The following is a 22,063-nucleotide window of genomic DNA, read 5'->3' as shown; positions in this document are numbered from 1 at the left end:
ACCTTTAAAGCATTCCTACCTGTTCCTCCTGTTTTGCAAGGAAAGCTAGCCTTGAAATCCGGTTGCTCATATGATATTTAATTTGACTTTAATTTTATTTCGCATACACATATAGGATCTCTCATATATTAATTAATTTTGCTTGATAAGTACATATGCAATTTATAAAAAAAAACATTAGAGATAAAAAAACAAAAAACAATAGATATAGCAACTAGTGTGCAGAAAAATCAGCCCTAATTAATTTGAATATAAGCAACATGCATGCGCATAACCTAATCTATAAATCCAGTTAACCTTAATACGTATCTGTACCGTATAACAGACCTAGGTCAGGTGGGATTTTATATGCTTAAAAATACTAGATTCGCGAACTGAATATCTTTTAATTAGACTTTGTTTTTGTTCTGATGATATGAGCTAACACAGTGAGGCCTACTCTCTCTCTCTCTCTCATCTCTGATCTTGCTAGATTAATGAGTGCAATATTATGATATTTTGAGGAGAATACCGACCTTCATCAACCAAGCATCATTTAAATTTTAGAGTAGGTAGACATTAGCTTCTTTCTTTTTCTTTTTTTTTCGGAGGGGGGAGTTTCTGTTTTAGAAAGAAAAAGAAAGTGAAAACTTGCTTAAGAACGCATAAAAAGAAAAGAAAATGAAGAGAAATTTTCCAACCCATCGATACATTCGAAGAAGGAAGGTGCGTGTAATCCGATTCATGCTGCAAGCAATTCAACTAGGATCTCCTATGAAGGCATCCGAGCCATGCAAGTGCCTTGTACACCTATCAAAAGAGAAGTTCTTATTCATCCACAGTCCAGATTTTGTTGGGGCCTAGTGGTGAATCTTGGCCCGCTATATGAAATCGTGAGTGGCCCAATTACCTATATTTCACAAATCAATTCTGACAATTAATTATTATTATTAAAAAACACTAAAGGGTGTCATGGAAAACACAGTGAATTGGAACAGTTTTTTTTTCCCTTCTTTTTATTTGCTTTAGCCATTAAACTATATCATTGTTCGCATTATGACGTGGTTTAAATCAAAAAAAATTTAGATATAAAATAATATTTAGGTATTATTAATATATTTTTTAATAGAAAAAAATAAATATTTAGAGATCGACTTGACAGGTTTAAATAAAATCATAACACTATAAAAAATAATTCTCAAAAAAAATTATTAAACTCAATTCTCAATAAATCTAACGTTAAAAAATGAAATTAAAATTAAAATTCAACTAAAAAAAATAAGCCGGGTTAACATGAATTAACTAGTCAAACTTAGGTTATGAGATCGGTATAACTTCATAAAAAGTAAATAGAAATAAATTATTAAGCTCAATTTTCAATCAACTCAATGTTGAAGGATGAAATTTAAATAAAAAATAAATAAAAAACCACTGAAGTCAACCCGAGACAACCAACAAAACTAGTGATCAAGGCATGAGATTAGGATAACCTCATATAAAAAAACTAAAATAAATTATGAAATTTAATTCTCAATCAACTCAATATTAAATAATAAAATTTAAAAAAAAATCAATTAAAAAAACAAAAAAAAAACCCAAGTCAATCAAACTAACTCATGACTCGGGTAATAAAACCATGATAATCCCATAAAAAATAAATAAAAATAATTATGAAATCAATCATCAATCAATTCAATATTGAAAAATTAAATTGAAAAAAATAATTAAAAAATTAACAACTCGGGTAATAAAACAATAATAACCCCATAAAAAACAAATAAAAATAATTATGAAATCAATCATCAATCAATTCAATATTGAAAGATTAAATTGAAAAAAATAATTAAAAAATTACCTTATTCAACACGGCTAGCCAACAAAATTCATGACTCGGATCATAAAACTAAGATAACTCCATATAAAACAATTAAAACAAATTATAAGATTCAGTACTCAATAAACCCAATGTTTGAATATGAAATTGAAAAAAAGAAAGTCCTCAAAAACTTTAAGGATCAAAGTATTGGCATTTCACTATTTATTGCTAGAGTGAAAATCTGAAGGCCTTTCAATATATGTTAATTTTTTTTCTTTTTAATTTTATTATTTGAAATTGTGTTCATTAGAATTTAAGATTAATGATTTGTTTTGATTTTTTTATATATAGTTATTGTAGCTTTAAAAAATATCCTGAATTCATATTGATACTCGATTTCACAAAAAATATTATTTTCAAGAGATTAAAAATGTGAGGACTAAAATTGAACAAAGAAAAAATAGATGCTTTTTTCTTTTTTAAAAAACTATGGTGTCAATTCTAGTCCTTTATCTTTTTTTTTGCCTTTGATCATCAATTTTTTTTCTTTTCATTTTTTTCCTTTAATGTTGTGTTGAATAGGATTTAGGGTTGATAATTTGTTTCAATTTAATTTTTATATGGTTATCTTGATTTAAAAAAAAAAATATTGTAACATTGGATTGGTGCTCGATTTCATGAAAAAAAATTAATTATATTATTTGAAAAATATAGAAAACAAGGGGTTCAAAAATGAAACAAATAAAAAATAGGAGCCCTTTTAAAGAAATAAAATACAATAGTGTGAGAGCCTTTTTGCTTAATTTTTCCTTAAGATATTTTCAAATTTTCTTTTTGGCACTTTTAGTTTTATAATTACATAATTTAGTCCTAAACTTCATTTTATTTACTTTTCAATCCTCAAGTTAAGAGATGAGAAAGAATTATTGAAAAACAATGAATTAGAGAGAAAAAGGAAGCTAGGTTGGTTTGATTGTGATGACAACAATAATCAAATATGATGTCAAAGTGTTCTTGACTAGATTAGAGTGTTTTTAGGTATCCAAATTGTCAGAAAAAATAGATTGGGTTGAAAGAGAGATATTTTCATGTTTAATTTCATATTTTTAATTGATTTTGAGGGTTTTTTGAGTTGAGAAATTAGTTTTTAAGGCTATAAATATATTTTAGGTGAAAATAGTTTAAAAACTGGATTTACTCAGCCTAATTTTCCAACCACCTCTCTGGTGATTAGAGACTAGCTTTACAGACAATATGTCAATTGTTGCTACAAATGACCCGTCTTCTGCTTCTTTTTAAAATAATTAGACATGTTATTTGTTCAATTTAAAAAAAAAAAATCTCAGATGCGAGCTTAGAATAGCAAGCCACTAAGCCTACGCTTTTTTATATGGCCCAGATGTGTTACGCCATCCAAGCTCGCAAGCATTGTTTATTTTTTTATTTTTTTTCAAAAAACTAATTCAATTTCTTAAAAATTATTTAATTTAAAACACATTGCATTTTATTTTAAAAATTATTAAGTCAATTAAGAATATATTTTAGATATCCTATTATTAAATTTTATTTAATTATTGCTTTGAGAATCTCATGTGAGATAATAAAAATATTTCTTTTAGTATTAGCATCATCTTTTTTACAACCCATCATAACCAAATTTTTTTATATTATTTGGTTGTTTTACTCAATTGCTTATTTCTACTCTTGTTTAATTAAATAAAAAAAATTGTTTTAAAAAATCAAACTTATTAAATCAACTTGGATTTATGACCCAAGTGACAAACTTGACAAGTCAACCAGGTAAATCTAAAATATTGTCATGCCAGTGTTTATAAAAAATATTGGCATGTCAATATTTATAAAAAGAAATAGTCTTGAAATTTTTTTTAAATCAATATTATATTTTTACTGATTATCTAGACTATCCTTTAATTCATTAAATCAACTAGGTTATATTTGATCAACTTTCACATGATTTCATTTGAAACTTGAGTTAGATAAGAATTCAAACTGGAAGGTTTCAAAATTGATTGATAGAGTTAAATATTAAGTTAATGATTAAATTTTTTCTTACTCTTGGAAAATACATAGGCAAACTTTTTTTATGGCAATTATCAGGCAACCCCTAAACTTAATCACTCTGCAGCTAAATCATGTCAATCATGCACGCGAATCAGCGAAGTTTTCTTTCAGGCCTTTCAATTATCAGACTAGTTTTTACCTTTGTTTTTCTCATAATCAAAATAGCATTTGAACTAGGACTAAAATTTGCACACAAGCACTGACAAACATGTACAGTTTGCAGGTGATCTTTCTTGAGAAGGCTCTTAGATTCCATTTCTCAAACTCCTGTCCCTGGATCCAATTCCTACAAAGGAGATGAGATAAAGATGAACCAACCTGCACCTAACCAGCTTGACTCCATCACACAAAAAAAAACCTCAAGGTCCAACATGCTTAAGTGGATTCATCCTAGTCTACCACTTGAGTAGATAAGCCCTATCTAAAAGTATGCTGGTAAGCTGAGCACATGATGCAAGGATACGAAAGACATAATAAGTCAAATTAGGATGCACAAAAGTCCTAACAATTAAGACTTTAGATATTCATTAAAAGGTCTTAGATTAAGATATTGGGAGGGGTGGGATGGGGATTTAGCATTTAGGGAAGGGAGGGAGAATGCCGTCCTCCATAGCTGTGTATTGGACCTCTTGTCGAGCGTTGAACATTAGTGTGCCCAAAAACTTAAACAGGTTCCGCTAATCATGCACTTAATTTAATTAAAAAACACGATACTCTGCTCACCAAAAAGTAGGTTTTTTCATCATTGGATTAACATTGTGGGCCTATCTTCGTTGAGTAGTGGATATTATTTCTAACAACAACGATAAATTAGTGGTAATAAAGTTTTCAGAGCATGCCAACAATGCAATGGAAACTACCAAAAATCAAGACAAGCATACTGTGCATTTAAGGAAAAAACAATCAATGTGTTTTTAAGAGCATAGCAGTCCTAAGAGAAATATGCAGGAAGAACTGAAATTACATAAACCAGCTAGAAGGTTTCTCGGAAATTAAAAAATAAAAAGATATAAATTCAATAATTGAAGTCTGTAAAGAAATACTTGCAATTAGTAGTTACTAGAAAAGACATACCTTCAGAGTGATATCAACCTGTGAATACTTGTCGTTCTGCATGGCACTCAAGACTGCACCATTCACTATGCAGAAGTGGGATCAAGACGCATGGCACTCAAGACTGCACCATTCACTATGCAGAAGTGGGATCAAGACAAATGATCCAAGTACATTGGAAACGAACTTTAAAACCTGAAAATAAACTTGTTCTCTCTACAAGATCAAGAGAGAGAGAGAGAGAAAGAAAAGAAGGAAGGGGGATCGACTTATCCAGGCTTGCTCATGGATATCTTAGTTCCTAGATATAGAATACGAGAATCAAGTAACAGGTTAAAACAACGATGCATGCAGAGCTAGGTCACATGGTTGTAGTTGAGAACTGAATGAATTGGATCATCAAGATCTATCCACGAGCATACAGCCAGATTGGACCAAGCCAGAGAATCAAGTCAAAGCTTGAAAAAGAAAATGTTTATGCCCAGAACTAAATATCACATAACAGGAGTTGGTGCAAGAGAATAGAATATAGAAAAAAGAAAACCAAAAACGGATAATGTGAGCTACTCGGCTACCACTAAAGCATCCTAAGATATATACTATGGATGACACCTCTACTTTCTAGTGACTTAAATTCAATTATGGCAGTTGCTTTGTTTTGGCCCACGCAGGAATCCTGAAATGTGAAAGCAGTATGTTTCTAAAATCTGACATTTAAAGTGATACCTACCAGTACCACATTCATATGAACTGCTATTAAGAAATTAGTACGCCAATCATGGGTTTGCTAATTATAGGGATAGTGAACAAATGTTGCTCTTGTCATAACCGCAGTCCAAGATAACAACTATTAAACTGTTGGAAAGTAGAAAAATCTAAAAAGGTCTCCTGATATGCCTTCGAAAGATGCAGGATAGAAGTAAATAGAAGACTTCTGCATGGTGGAAATTGCAGAGCAGCTAGGTTTCTGCTGCCAAATGCCAATCACATTTTGACAACGCCAGGAGGGAAATCACAGAACATTTGACAAGACCCTTACCGAACAACTTTCATCAGACACCAATTTCAAGATTCAAAAGAATCTTTGATTGGGTATTGAGAATAAATTCGTATCAGCTATTAATTAATTGAACTCTGGAAAGCACTTGACTTCAGGTAACAATAAAAATTGGAATTGGAATAGCATGGTAAAACTGGCAAGATCCCATCAATAAGGCCAAATGCCAGCAATTAAGTCAAAGCATAAAGTCAAAACAGGTATAGTTGTCAAAGGGGCCCCAAATAGTCCTTGTAAAATATATAGGTAATGATTATTTAACCTGCTTCTGCTTATTAACCACGGTCAATAGCCACCAGTCCATGATGGAAAAAATAAGCAGAAGGGTACCTATGCTCAAGAACAGCCATGATGTCTTTAAAATAAATCTCAAAAAGAATGATTGATGATAGTTCACACTTCTAAATCAATATGCCTACAAAAAAAGAGATGATTGGTCTATGATTTTCTTAGACAGCAAAAGGTGGGATTTCATTAAGAAAAGTACAAAACTAAATGAACCACTACAAGCATAGCCTCCCTGAAAATCCCATGTCATAGCCTTGTTTAACAAAAAATTTGCAAAAAGAAACAAAAGTGCTACCAAATACTCATACTAAAACAACAGAACAACAAAAGTATAAGTTGACCCACCCAACAGCACTGTACATGCAAGTAAATCCCATCTGCAGAAACAGCAACACTTGAATCATCATTGGACTACAAGCAATCATTGGAATGAGTTTTGGAAGCATTATTAAGGTGCCAGCAAAAGATGTAGCATCAATAGAAGAATAGAAACGATCCACAGAACACATCCAAGTCAACAGCAATAGCGAACTAGCTTACAAACTGAATTTTTTAGCTTCTATCCCATAATAACTTGTCAGACCAGGTACTCACCCAGCGAAATATCAGCATCCAACCAGAAAGCTATGAGGACAGCCAGTAGGCCATGGCAGCAACTCACATTCAGCAGGTATTTCAAGGATTTAAACATCCAGAGAACAACCTGATCCTTGAAACTGACCATGTTAAACAGCAAACTTGACCACAATCCAGAAAACATGTCACAGAGCAATAATATTCAACAGATGAACCCTCCGCCTGCAATTGTATAAACAACTGTTGTCATAGAGCAGAACTAACTGAAAAGGCAGCAGATAAATTCATATATATAATTGCAGCAGTATCAGAAGAAAACCACTTGTAGAATACAGAAGTAACTAGAATAGAAAGTACACAAGAAACAGCAATATGGAAGTACAGGGTACCATCAAACAGATTCCCCACGTAGCAATAGAGACTGTAATGAGTAGAAGTGGGAACAATCATTGCAGCCAGAAGGGAAATAAAACTTGCAACACAAAGCCAAGCTCTTCCATTTAACTGGCAGAAAATTTTCACCAATGCAGCAAGAGGTTGAGGACTATTTAACACTATAGGAGGAACGGCAATCTATTAAGCCACTAGATTGACAGAAGCCATTAGACATGCATTGGGCAAACCAAACCACAAATTCACTTTATCAGAAGTCCAATAATAGCTACTCCTGTTACCAATCACATAATAAGACTCAAATCTGTTTTCCATTGTCTCAGGATGCAGTTAATGTAAAGCTCCATAAGTAGGTTTGGGGATTGCAAAAAAATGGGGGGATGTTATTAGAAGAGATACTGAGTCCATGATGGAAGAAACCAAAATGATATTCATCAAAAACTATAAACCTACCAGAAAACTAGTACCTACGACTATGTTTAGGAGTGGTCAATTTAACAAGATGCCATGATGGATTAACAAAATAAAAAAGGACTAACATCAAATTTCATAACAATCAATAAGGATTAAGAAAATAGTTCTAAAACAATACAAATAGCGTTTTTAATTTCACCCCTTGGAAGTTTAATTCTGATAGCCTTAAGATGAGGCACACCAAGATCTTTCTAATGGGTAAAGATTCCAAGAACAATAGATCTAAAGTTTTTGCTGCCACTCCTGACATGATGTCTTTCATTTCTTTGCTGGTGTGTTTCAGCACCAAAGCACTAAAGCAATATTAGAAGCAGTTCGGCAAATTTTTAAATATATATAGAAACCCATGAACTTCTTTTTAAAGCATTTGTGACATGCCTCTTTTGTCGATTAACTTCTCAAAAAACTTATAATTATTATGGATGATGTTATACAAGTTTTTACTCCGAATTTATTCAGGTCTATGGCCCTCTCACTAATCCACATAGACTCCAAGGTAAAAATGAGCATCTGTTAGGCGATCTTTACGAGTATCAAGGGTAAATTGAACAGACCGGAGTTTCTAACCATTATTAAGCATTCAGGAGAGAGAAGTTCCATGATGCACTACCCTGCCTACATTTTTCACTAAACCTTATTCACAGTATCACAATTAACATATGCCCTAATTCATGAAGCAAATTATAATAGAAAAAAATGAGAAGCAACAATCAATACGTACAAGCAAACATTTACAGCTTCATTAAGTAAATGCTCCAAACCCAAGAATCCAGTGCATAACAACAAAAACAAGCGCTCCCAACACTACCATTTCCACTCTTGATTCAAAATCCAATAACAAGAGTAACTAAAACACATAAATCCATGATAACAAATAACAAAATCCAAAATCATTGGGACAACAATAATCAAATAGCAGCATAACATCATTTCCCACTTTTCATTCAAAATTCCATAACACTTAGCATCTGAAATACAATCAACCCACAAAGAATACATAGCGAAATCCCAAAAAATCATATTACCTGAAGTCAGAACTAGCATAACAAACTATTGAAATTCCGCTCCCTAAACCCCCTCAATCTCCATTTCAGCTTCAGTGCTTCCCGAATCCTCAATCTCCATTTCAGCTTCAGTGCTTCCCGAATCCTCAATCTCCACACAACCAATTCTTTCACTTTCCTCCAAAACTGACCAATTCGGTGATTTCACTGCTCTCAACCACTTGAAATCATCCACATTTCCCCAATTTTCTTTCTCCTCTTCCAACCCTGCTTTCGTCAAATCCTCCTCAATGCCCACATACCTCAAACAATACGGCGCAAACCTCACACCTCCACAATCTTCAATTATCGGTCTACTCCTCACTCTCAAATAAAAATCACAACTTTTCGCATAATGTATCCTTATCTGATGCGATGCTAACACGAACACGCAGTTCTCGACTTCCTCTAACAAAATTGAACCAATCACAGGTCCCGTATAAACCCTACAATTCCTCAATCTGTTAACAAATAATGCGTTAATGCAGCCGATCAATCTCACTTCACATGAATCCAAATCCGATAGCGTAAACTCCCCAATCTCTTTAAAATTCTTGAAATTTTTGCTTAAAGTTTGGTTTTCTTTGTTTCGAATTCCAGGTGAATCGCGAATTGATTGAGGTATGTGATATGTATTTGGTGGGATTCGATTTGTATTTGAATTACCGGGATTTGGTTTACTAGTGGATTTGTTTTTGAAGGAGAATTTCTTCTTGGGGAGAAGTTGGGAATTCGAATTCTCTAGAGATTGTTTTAAATTCTCGATGCATTTGAGAGAGAAGCGGAGTTCGTAAGAAGGGAGAAAGTAGGAGCTTTCGGCGACGAGTTTTTCGAGGGAGGAGATGGAAGAGGAGATATTAGCGAGGTGAGATTTTAGGAGAGTAGGATCTTGTGTGTTAGGCGAGTTGTTGAGTTGAGATTCGATTGAGCGTTTGGATTCTGTGAAAGTGGAGAGGAAGGAGGCCGTGGAATCAATGGTGGTGGAGGTGGTAGCGGTTTTTTGGCGGGATTGGTGGCGATTGGAGAGACGGTCTAGCATTGCTTGGTGCTTTTTTTGGAGCGTAGCGTCAATGGAACTGGCTGGGTTTGGACTTGGGAGATCTGACTGCGGCGGCGGCAATTCTTCTTCCATGGTTGTTTGTGCTGGTGGAGGGTGGAGAAGGGAATGGAACTGAGCGGGAGGAGTGAAATGAAATGAAGGAGCACGAAACTGCAGCGTTTAGGGATAAAACAATATTAACAAGACACTCTCTAGTTTTCTTTTTGGCTTGACGAGGATCGCTAGTCTTTGGTTAATACATCGTAATATAAAGTAGAAGAGATGGAGAAAAAGAAGACATGCTTTTCTATGTTTTTTATTTTAAAAATACAAAGATTCAATTTAAAATTGTTTTTATTATTAAAAAATTATTTTTTTATATTTATCCTTTCTATCATTATAATTATATATATAAAAATATTAAAAGAGTTTAATACTTCATATACTCGTATTTCAATATAAATATGCATAGTAAAATAATTATTTTAATCCATTGGCTTTCTTTGGATAATATAGTCTTTTAACGATAGTTCATATAATATTATCAAATTAATCAATAATAAATTGATTTTAATATTTTTTATAATAAAATTATTTATGTATCTTTAAAAGCAAAAATATAAAATTGCTCTTCAAAGCGTTTAAGTCCTTTGTACTATTCTAGGCATGGTGAAATAATATTGTTACTTTTAAAATCATAAAATTATTAAATTAATGTAAAAGGGTATTTTTATATTTTTATTAAGGTTTATTTTATTATAATCATGTTGATTTTTTTAAAAAAAAAAAATTTAACAAATATAAAATATTATTTTAATAAAAAAAATGGGAGCACCTTAAACTTTTTGAATGACGCGTGTAACCTCTTCAACGGCTAAAAATATTCAACTATTATGCATACTAAGAGTTGAGTGACAACACATTCAATAAGGTGGTGGAAATTTTCCTCCTTTTTTTTTTTTCTCTTCACACCTTGGGATTTGTGCTGGGTCAGCTAAAATAAAAGGTTACGCTCCCATTTGTTTTTATTTCAATTGTAGTCTTTTATTTTATTGATTGCTTTTTATTTGTTTTAAATTTTGATTTTTGTTTCAATTACATCTATTACCATTTGGTTTTATTTTATTTTTATATCAAATATGATGCTTGTTTTTTTTTTCTATTTAATTTTTATATTATTTTTTAAATTTAATTTGTTTTTAAATTTCATCCCTTGTCATTTTAATTTATTTTATTTTAATGTCAAATTTGATCATTGTTTTTTTAATTTATGCTCTTTTAAAATTGGTTTTATTTTTATTTTTTCTCGTCCTTTAACATTTGATTTATAGAATTAGGTTTTCTAGTTTTTTTTCAATACGGTGATCCTAATTTCATGACCCGAGTCATGAGTATAAAATATTAACCATAATTGATATGGTCTTTTTATATATATACACCGATTATTTTTTTAAATTCTATCATTTAATATTGAGTTTATTAAAAACGGAGCTTTTTTTTTTATTTGCTTTCAATGATGATAATCCGCCCTCACAACCTAAGTCATAAATTTGACATGCTAATTAGAATTGGCCCGGGGCTTTTACATCATTCTATTTCATTTTATTTTTATGTTGACTTTTGTTCTTATTTTTTTAATCGTCTTTTTTTTTGCTTTGGATCTGTTTTTAGATTGTTTTTATTTTTTTAATTTTATCATTCAACATTTAATAAGTTGAGAATTGAGTTTTGTAATTTTTTCAATGTGATGATCACGATCTCATAACCCAGGATCATGAGTATGAAATGTTAATTCAGTTTTCCATCAGTTTTTTTTTTACACTGATGTTTTTTTCAAATACTGGGTTTAATGATGATCCAACTTCTTTATTTGTTTATATTTTGCTTTACATAAAGGTAGAGCCTCACGACTCGTGTCACATGTTTATCATATTAATTTATATTGACCCAATGCTTTTACATCATTTTATTTTAATTTAATTTTATATCAAATTTGATCCTTATTTTCTTAATTATTTTTGTGCTTGAGATTTTTTTAATTTTTTTTAATTTAATCATTCAATATTGAATTGTTGAGAATTGAAGTTTCTAATTTTTTTCTATATGGTGATTATGGTTTCATGACTCGAATCAGGAGTATGAAATGTTAATTAAGATTGACATTGATACATTTATTGTTCTTGTTTTTTAATCATATAATTAAATTAAGTCATTTTATTGGACTCGGTAAAGTCTATAACTCGAGTCATGAAAATTTATTATGCTTTAAAACACTTTAATAGTGATTGGACATCATTTTATTAAGTTAAAAAAAATGACACCTATCTAGTCAATAATAATTAGAGACAATAAAAAATTCATTAAAATAAAAAAAAATTAAAATAAAAACCACCTTGCTATTAAGAATCTACCTACTTCATTGTTTAATTTTGAATTGGAAAATACTCTCTAGATTTGATTTTAGCTTCCAACACTATCACCATCAAATGTGTGAGTGTGAATCCATGTTTATACCCATTTATTTTTTATTGCAAATAAGGTAAATAATAATAATAATGTTCATTTATCCTTTACATCATTCTCAATTTTCTTATAAACGAAAAACAATAAAATAAAATTAAAATTAAAATTGCTTGAGCAAAGCCTGCAAAAATTACACCGAGTAGTCTTTTACTGAATTTTAAATTTTCATGGATGAGTAGAACTTGGTTGCTCCAATCATATTCAAGCTGGCTATTAAACTAATCAGTGCTTTGCTAATGAAAAGAAGTCTAGGACAATACAGGGTGAACAAACAAGAGAAGCAACAGAACTGTCAACAAAAGTAAGCAATCAGTTACGGAGAATGCTCCTATGTCATGAAAGCACACCATATTCCTTGAGGAATTATATATCGAATTTGGCTCAAGCAGATTTCTTAGCTTCTGCAGCTGCCTCTTCCTCTTGCAATTTCTTCGAAGATGGAGGTGGTCAAACAACAATGCTTCTCTTCCATTGCCTGTCCAGCTTTCTTGACAGCCTCTTGCCGACACCTTCCTCTATCTCTCTTTCCCGCTTAACAGTAAGCATGCGAGCAATATGTGATCCATGGAACACCCCCGAGGGAGGGTACTACTTTAGCCTACTCCCATATGTAAGATGAAGCATCAACAACAAACTTCACAGCGAAAAGGCTCATCATTCTTCAAAGTCAAAGGCTTAACAAGTCAAATGAACCTGGGACGTGTTAACATGGAGAAAAGGTATTAAAGTAAAATAGGGGAAAGGGGAACCAATATACAGCAGGCACTTTATCTAATCTTAGTTACAAGTAAAGGTAGCATTTAGGCATATCTCTAACTAGCTTGCCGCTTGACTACACAAACTAGTCCTTAACAAGGCATATATCATATAAACATATCTTATGGGGAAAAAAATCACTCTAAAGCACTGTAAAGGGATTTAATATATCCAGTGAAATAGGCAGCCGCATATGTGTCAGCAAGCGAATGAATTAAAAGGGATTTTTATTGAATGATAGTGTCATGACCGTAATTGTACGGTTCTAACTTCATGCCAAATAGTAAATAAATAAGACTGCCAATTTAAACACTTAAGTTAAAGTACAAACTTAGAGGCATCATCCTGCCATTAGTCAGTCCTGTGGGCCATTTATGAAGTTATTCCAAGGAGCATCACGAAGTTATCGCAGCCTTATCCCAGCCATTTGCAGTCAGTCAGACCTATTTCACTGTTCTGCAGTAATTAGGGATATATTATATGTGCCATTTATGGTTCAGTGGGCATGCAACCAAATGACCAATGACACTCGGTAGCAGAATAGCTACACAAATTGCAGGGTGTAGTTTTCACTCCTTATTGTATCGTCGCATGTCATGGACATGCCTTAAAATATTCCTTAAACTGTATGCCCTCATCCCATAACACATTCAGGAGCCTCATCCTATTCAACATATTATCAAGGACGTGAAATAAATGATAAAATAAGCTTCTGCCTTGCAGTCCAACATATATTGCAAGGACTTGTGCTAGTGACCACTTGGATGTCCATCCAAGTGCCAAACAGTCAATTCCTAGAGCATTTCTCCTTTTGTAGGGGTACACATATAAGGATAGGACTCGGATGGTTTAAGGTGCCCTGCAGAAATATTTGACCAATTGCCATGATAATTCATTCGAATAGCAAAGATCTTACTATTCTCATTGTTTCAAAGAAGTTACCTGATTACTAGATGGCAGGCATGGCAAGAATAACAGCATTTACAAAAGCATTATTCCATGTTGCGACGAAGGTAACAGTATACCACCAAAATCCAGCATACTGCAACTCCAACACTTGAAACAAAAAGGACTTTGATTATAATGGAAATAGATCTATAACCAAATGAAACCGAAGTTTCCAACTTAATCATTTACATAAGAATTCCACTGCAAGAAAATTTACTAATAAGGACAAACAAAGCCATTGTGTTAGGTCATGCATACACTCAGCATATGTTTTTAAGAATATATGCCTGGATATCAAACAGAAGAAAAGCGTGAGAGAAAAACAACAAGTGTTCGTATTTCATGCATCTACAAAAATATAATGCTTTATCCTTTATGAAATACATGAAATGTCAGAAGGTGATGTAAAACAAAAGACGCGTTCCACATGTCATGGATACACATGAATATGCATTGCAATTCTTCTATTTCATAATGCTGAGCCAAGAACATCAGTGAGTAAAATAGATTGATAATATCCAAATTGGAACCAAGGCTCGACGATTGCTCTGACTACAATTCTGCTAGTTAACCTTGACAAGATAACTGGACAGCTAAAATCCACCATAGAAGTCACACTCAAGCTATCCGTTGACATTTCTACAAAATACAAATGAAACATGCAGGCATTCACCTCAAAAACCAAGACTCCCACCTGCATTCTAAATCCTTTACTTTTCTTTTTCATAAAATTCCCAGTTTATTAAATTGTAACTAACATCCAGAACATCAGTCCAAATAGAAAATATTTCATACATGGCACTTTTAAATTGTTACCATGCAATAAAGTGAAATTTCCTAGTCCCTCCACAAAGAAAGGCTTAAAATGTCTCAAAAAAAAAAACACAAAAACCACATTCTCTTCCTCTTAAGCATTCTTGTTGCCTTTAGCAACTCCGGACACCCAGAATAAACTTTCTCCAATTAATTGATCAAACCAATTTGACCTAGCAAGCAGGGGAAAACATATAAAACAATGAGAAGGGGGGTATTGTATATGAGAAAAGCAGGAGCCTTGTATTTTTAAGTGTCTACCAGAACTTCTGAGCTTCATTGTCTATTGAAATATAGAAAAAATTTGCGAGGAAGGTCTAAAAAAACACTAAAAGGCACCATTCACAATTTCCTGGCTCCACAGTAAGGTATATCAAACTTCCTCTTTTCACAAATGCAGAGCTATAAACATCAAAAAGTAGAATCAAGTTATCCGATTTCATCATATGACCTCATTGATCACTCCAATCATCATTTGAGCCTTAAAACTCAAGTTGTACAGCGATTATTAAGCACAGGGGTTCACATCAAAAGTAAAAAGCCTCTCATATCAATCACCCACTAGTAAATGAATTGCAACGAGCATCCACAAGCACTGCAGTGCTGATGTTCTAATTACAAATACAATGCGACCAGGGAGCCTAATTCCCCCCCCCCCCCCCTCCCTCAACAAAGAAGAAACTGAAATATCTAAAACAACTAAAAATTCTCATTTCCTTCCTCTTAAGCATTCTTGCTGCCATTACTGATTCCAATTCACTCATGCCTTATACAAGAAACAATTAAGAAATCAACATGACAATCAAAATAAACAAAATTTCAGGCATTTCAGATTAAATAAAGCGAACACGGAACAGATATATCATGATTTTAACTAACAAGCAAGAAAGAGAAGACAAAAAACAATGGATAAGGAGAAAGAAAGATACCCTTCTGCGCATACGGCGAAACTCACTGGACTTAAACTCATTGCGTGTAGATTTCTGAAGGCGAAGCATCAAGAGTTCACCTTTAAGATCAATAACCTCTTCGTTAATTTCTCAGTAGTCTTAGCCCTTATTATTTCCTTCAATTCTTCTTCTCTCTTCGCCATCATTACTACAGATGACCGTGTCATTTTGATGGAGGGTGCGAGAACTGAAATGGGACAATTGTGGCGGATTTGGATGGCGGGGAAGCTTGATTCTGGGATTAAATATATGAGCTTTGGAGAAAACTAACCGTGCCAAGGCTCAGCATTTCTCTTTTCTTTTCTTTGGGTTCGCTTGTGAGACTGGCCTTGCTCAAGGGCTTCCGGGGTACAGTAAATAAGACGTTTTCCTTGGCAAGTTAGTCACTCAACTATAAATAATTTTCATCTTAGTCCATAAAGAAGTTTTTTTTCTACTGAGATACCTAAAAGTTAAAAACATTTCAATAAAATCCCTACGAGGTCCATCCTTGCATCAAGTAATTTTTTTTAGTCCCCAGCTATGTCGTGGTTCTGATGGAGAATTATAGGATTTGTTTTTTATTTTCATATGTAATGGTGCTACATGAACTACAAATAAAAATTTTTACAAAATTCTTCAACTATTATTGATGGGCATTTTATGTATTTTTTATTAATTTTTTTTATACTCTGAGAAAATAATTTTAAAGTTTTAGGAAACAGTGCTCAAAATCATATACAGTTGAATAACTAATTTGAATTCTACCCTTTTATGTGTGTTTCCCCATGTATTGGAGAATTAAATTCATGTATTTTCCTTTGAGAAGTTGAGATTTACCCTTTTTTTTATTATTATTATTATTATGGGAAGGATTCCAAGTGGATTTTTAACATGGTTGAAAAAAAAAATTCTATTAGGTGGTCAAATGGTAAAAACTTGAGACTAAAAAATTTGCTTCCCTGTGATCTCAGGTTCGAACCATGTGGTTGCTAATATAATGGTCACTGGAGACTTACATGGTCATTAATTTCAAGACATGTGGAATTAGTCGAGATACGTGCAAATTAGTCCGGACGCCCACGTTAATAATAATAAAAAACATAGTTGAAAAAATATATTAATATTATAAATATGTTTTATTATATCATGTTGTTTTTCAATTAGCAAATAAGAAGATGCTATTTATGTTTACTAGAATAAATTTTAAAAATAGATAAATAAACCAATTATGAAAAAGTTGTTAATACCGTCGAGTCAATAATTTTTCTGAAAGTAACATGCAAGTGATGATGTAAATATTCAACACTTAATTTTCTTTTGAATTTATATAGTTTTTTAGAAAAATAAATCAGATAAATATAGTTTATTTATATAAGATATAAAAAAATATAAATTACAATAATCTCTTTCAAATATTATAAAAATACAAGAAAAATAATTACTATTTAAAAAAATAAAAAAAATAATTAAAAATATTAAAAATAAGAGAAATTTTATGGTACTCAGTAGGTAGCGAATAACATCTTAACAATTATTTCCTATGCTCGTCTTAAAAAAAATACAAATAAAAAATAAAACTTTTGACCAACCAAAAATAATAAGAATATATTTATATATATTTGTTTTTATTTGTCTCTATTTTTTAAAATTAATAAAAAAATAATTAAAAAAATATTACTAATTCGTCCCCACCCACTGTAAAATTTATAGGGAGGGGGCATTATTTTAGATTGAAAAAAGATTAATATAAAGTGCGCGCGCGCGTGTATATATAAAGGAGAGATGCTAGTAATTAAAGACATTGAAGGAAAAAAAAAGAGAGAGAAGTCGAGGAACTGGCAGGCCACGTCCGCTCCCCTAGCTAACTACCTTAGTTCATGTGTGTTTAGACATGAAAATAAGACCCGTGAATAATTATTTTTTATTATTTTATCATTAATTTTTTAATAAAAATAATATTTAATATTGATATCATCAGGAGCACCTATTTTAATCATCACTGACATATTTTTTTTAACATGTTGATGTTTTTTATTTTAAAATTGAATTTCTTTCTTTCTTGTATTTTGTTTTTCAAATTTCACTGATCTATGTTGGCGCGTTGTTTTTTCATTAAAATCAATGATTTGAATGTGAATGAAAAAAACATTATATTTTTTCTTGTTCTAAAAGTATATTTAATATCATGGTTGGACTGTATTTGATTTTTTTAAAAAATACATTTGAGTGTAAAAAACATTAAATTATTATTTTTAAATGACTCCAGATAATTTTAATACTAAAAAAATATCTGAAAATTATTAAAAAAATATATCCAGAGACATTCTTGCAAGAATACATATAGCCTCTTTTTTTTCAAAAAAAAAAAACATGTACCGTGTACACTTAATAGTATAAGATTGTTTTTTTTATTCTCAATATTCATCTATTTTTTGATTGGTTTTATATCATAATTTTTGTTTTCATATTTTTTAGTTATTTTGATTTAGTAATATCATTTTATTTTTAAAATTATATTTGTAATTATAAATAAGTCTAAATGAATTATTATTGAGAATAAAATAACATTTTTGAACTGTAAAAAATAAGTATTATTTAAATTTTAAAATTATATATATACACACACATTACATCAAAGAAACAACGTAACCTAGTAATTTAAATTTTATTTTTAATTGTACTTGAGGTCGCGGCCTAATAGTTCCAGCAGAGAATTTCTTGTCTTTGTATCTAGGTTTGGCTTTTCATGTGCACGCTTGTTATCCCCGCGGTGTCTTATCTATCTACTAGATTTGCAGAGTGTTTGGTGGGACTAAGAATTAGTAATGGTGCGTGTAAATTATCTCAAACACCCCGAGTTATATATAAAAAAACTTTTTTATTCCCGAATACTTAAAAAAAAAAAAAAAGACAAAGAAGTTCAAGTACAAGAAAAAATAATGATTTAAGTCTGCTTTATGATCCTCAAACCTGTCATTCTGCCTCAGATTGACTGACTAGTAGATGGTTATATGCAAAAGGAACATTTAACTATATTTGAACATAACATGTGCATCTACTGCCCAGCAAAAAAAAAATTAATAAAACAAAAAAAAATTGACTTGGGCCAACTACTCAGCTACGCATGTATGCCACGTGCCATCTTCGTCATTTATTACTCACTTCTTGTTATTAATTTTTCCATAGTTACACATCAGACCGGGGTGATCTGGTTAAAGAATCAGATTTTAGGTTATATCAGTTGATTTAGATTAATCTAAATTAATCTAGAAAAAGTTTTAAATTTTTTAAATATTTTATATAAAAAAATTTAAAAACAATTCATGTGAATATAGACTATACATGTTATAAATAATGAAGTTTAAAAGATTATTTCAAACGGTTTTTTATCCTATATTGAAAAGATATCATATTAGTATGTTATCTTTTTAAATTTGAGTATTTAAATAAAAATTTTTTTTTATTCCACATTAAAAAAATATAATTTTTTTCTATAAATATAGAGTGTATATACTAAATGACTTTAAATCCCACATTAAAAAAATAAAATTTTTTTATGAATATAAAGTATATATACTAAAGGGTTTCAAATTTTACATTGAAAAAATAAAACATTTTTATAATATTTATACAATGAATTTTGAAAATGGTTAACAATTAACTAAAATTATATATAAAAAAGGGGTCTTTAGCTGGGAAAAAAATACATTTAAAAAAAAACTAGGTTTTTTCAGGGCGTAAGTCAACCCAACAGACCAACTAGGTTTTTATTTATTCTAATTTTTTATTCTACTCGGATCAATCCAGCCACCAAATTAACCCTCAAACGATCCAAGTGTAATATCTATGAATATTTCTATACATGCACATGAAATGCTTGCCATGAAAGGTGTTTGACTTTTTTAGTCGTTAATATATTGATGGTGAGCGTATAAGTATTTCCTGTTTTTCTAACACAGTAAAATTATTAAATCACCTTTAAAACTATACAAGATCCATGGGCTTTTTATATTTTTATTTAAGAAAATATATAATAAAATAATTAGAATGCCCTTAGAAGCCAAATTTGTTTAACTAGGCACAAGGCTTTTTCATATTTTTGTTATTTATTGGTTATTATCATATTGTCTGAAAATTACTTGGTAATTTTAAAATATAAATATTATTGAAAAAAGTGTATTTCAGTGCATAGGTGATGCTCGTGTATTCCGAGCGGATCCGATGGCCACACGCTAACATTTAAGGTGACGATGAAATCTTCTCGATTGCCTCTCTATGCAAAAGTGATGTGTGTCATTTGGCAATGAATATCTTTTTCTTATTTTTTTCTCTTATTTCCTTAATTTCGACGCTAAGACCTTTAATTTTACAAAATAGCTCTTTAACTTGTTTTTTATATATATATTTGGTTTATATTTTTTTAATTTTTTTATATATAATAATTTATAATTTTTTTTAATTTCATCATTTTTTATTTTTTTATCTATCATATTTTATCTTTATTCTTATTTTTTAATTTTTTTAAACTTCATCCCTCATTATTTTATTTCATTTATCTTTTATACCAACTTTGATCATTATTATTTTTATTGCTATTTTTTTTCTATCATTTATTGATTTGTTTTATTTTTCAATTATGTCTCTCGTTGTTTATTTCATTTAAATTTTATATCATATCTAACCATCATTATTTTAATTGTTATTTATTTTATTTTATTTTATAAATTTGGATGATTGAAATTCTGCATGTTTTTAACGGTTTTACCTTTCATGAGGTAACTCAATTTCATCATTCAGGTTACGAGTTTTGAAAATTAACCTAATTTGACTTTATTTTTTTTCTTTAGTTTTATCATTAATCACCAGGCTTTCTTCTTTGTGATTTTTGCTGTTTTTTTTACCGGTTTATCCCAATCACATATCTCGAGTCATAAGTTAGTAAAATCAATCCAAGTTGATGCAAGTTTTTTTTTAATTATTTTTTATTTCATTCCTCATCATTTAGTTTTTTTTAGAAGGAGTCTTTCATTTGTTTTTTACTCGGGGTCATATCAACCTCGCAACCAAGTTACGAGTTTAGCATATTGTTAGAATCATATTATTTTTTTTAAAAAAATTATTCTTCAATGTTTGATTTACAAGTAATTAAATTTTATATTTTAATTTATATAAAATTACACCTTTCTTATTTAATTTTTATTCTGTTATTAAATAAGTTTAATCACGACACATGAATATAAGATAGTCGGAATGAAAGACCGGGCACACCCAGTACTTTCCTTTTGTTTGGTTTTGTGGTATATTCTTGTTTTCATTAAAACATGTAACCCTTTTGCTTATTCGGTCGGAGAGCCACCTTCGAGGGAAAGTGTTAGGAAGACTCGGCATTCATCGTCTTCAAGCCTCTCGAGTGGCCTTGCTGACTTCACCACGCATAATATTGCTTTCCAAGTGTTTGGATGTCATCTCCAGGGAAGCACAATGAGCCAGTAATATTCCTTCCAAGCACACAAGTTGTCCAAAATTCACAAATAAAATTAGACAAATGAAAAACGTGTTAGTTTAAAATATGGTGTCTTGCAATCACAAACAAGATGAATATATATAAACTTGAAAACGATATCAAAGTAAAATCATAGGATGCTTCCTAATCATACAATATATATTTATATAAATTTAAACAAAATCAAATAAAAATATTTATTTGTTAAAATACTTTAAAGTTAATCAAGTTTTATTATTGTTGATGATCAATTTTTTATTCTTAAAATTTTATTACTCTACATTTTGATATAAAAAAATTTCATTCAATAAACCTCTTAGAATTCCAACATTACCGCCTTGTTAAGAAGCATTTAGAGCCTGTTTGACTCTGCGGTTGAATATGTGTTTGATCAAATTTTATTTTTTTTTGCTAAAATTGAGTGCGGTTTTTACTTTTTAGATCGTTTTGATGTGCTGATGTCAAAAATAATTTTTTAAAAATAAAAAAACATCATTGGCATGTATTTCGGCACGAAAAGCAATTTGAAAAGTAATCACTACCACACTGTCAAACACGCTTTTAAAAATAAACTTTAATAGAATTAGAAAATATTACTCAGTTATCTTTTTACGGGGACTTGATTTAAGCTCTAAATACAGAGTACATTTAGAAAAAACAAAACAAAGCTTTAAAACTAGAAAAACAATGCTTAAAAATCAGATGAATTAGAATATTAAATTTTATAAAAGCAGTATAGAATTTACTATCCCGAGTACTTTTTTTTCAGCCTCTTTTTATAGAGAATT

At 30.7% G+C, this 22,063-nt stretch overlaps 1 protein-coding gene and 1 long non-coding RNA gene across 3 annotated transcripts; both read right to left on the bottom strand.

Moving 5' to 3' along the window:
• Positions 1 to 6,431: 6,431 nt before the first annotated feature.
• Positions 6,432 to 10,049, bottom strand: LOC133695396 (tubulin-folding cofactor C-like). 2 transcript variants are annotated; one of them, XM_062117374.1, is made up of 3 exons: positions 8,879 to 10,049; positions 8,744 to 8,842; positions 6,432 to 7,073 (listed from the first exon to the last, which is right to left on the bottom strand). In XM_062117374.1, exons 1-2 carry the CDS (start codon positions 9,891 to 9,893, stop codon positions 8,787 to 8,789), a joined length of 1,071 nt encoding a protein of 356 aa, XP_061973358.1. In that variant the 5' UTR covers positions 9,894 to 10,049; the 3' UTR covers positions 6,432 to 7,073; positions 8,744 to 8,786. The 2 variants fall into 2 exon arrangements, with proteins under 2 accessions (XP_061973358.1, XP_061973357.1); XM_062117373.1 differs by having other exon boundaries at positions 6,730 to 7,073; positions 8,744 to 10,049.
• A 2,350-nt stretch (positions 10,050 to 12,399) lies between these two features.
• On the bottom strand, positions 12,400 to 16,108 carry LOC133694113 (uncharacterized). Its single transcript, XR_009842234.1, has 3 exons — positions 15,770 to 16,108; positions 14,022 to 14,135; positions 12,400 to 13,016 (listed from the first exon to the last, which is right to left on the bottom strand). It is a non-coding gene; the product is annotated as an uncharacterized LOC133694113 (long non-coding RNA).
• Between the last annotated feature and the right edge of the window lie 5,955 nt (positions 16,109 to 22,063).

Source organism: Populus nigra, chromosome 5 (genome assembly GCF_951802175.1).
Source record: "Populus nigra chromosome 5, ddPopNigr1.1, whole genome shotgun sequence".
NCBI lineage: Eukaryota > Viridiplantae > Streptophyta > Magnoliopsida > Malpighiales > Salicaceae > Populus > Populus nigra.
This window is presented reverse-complemented; position numbering and strand designations above follow the sequence as displayed.

Coding starts and splice junctions, on each gene's coding strand:
- LOC133695396 (XM_062117373.1), bottom strand. CDS start 9,893: ATGGAAGAAGAATTGCCGCCGCCGCAGTCAGATCTCCCAAGTCCAAAC.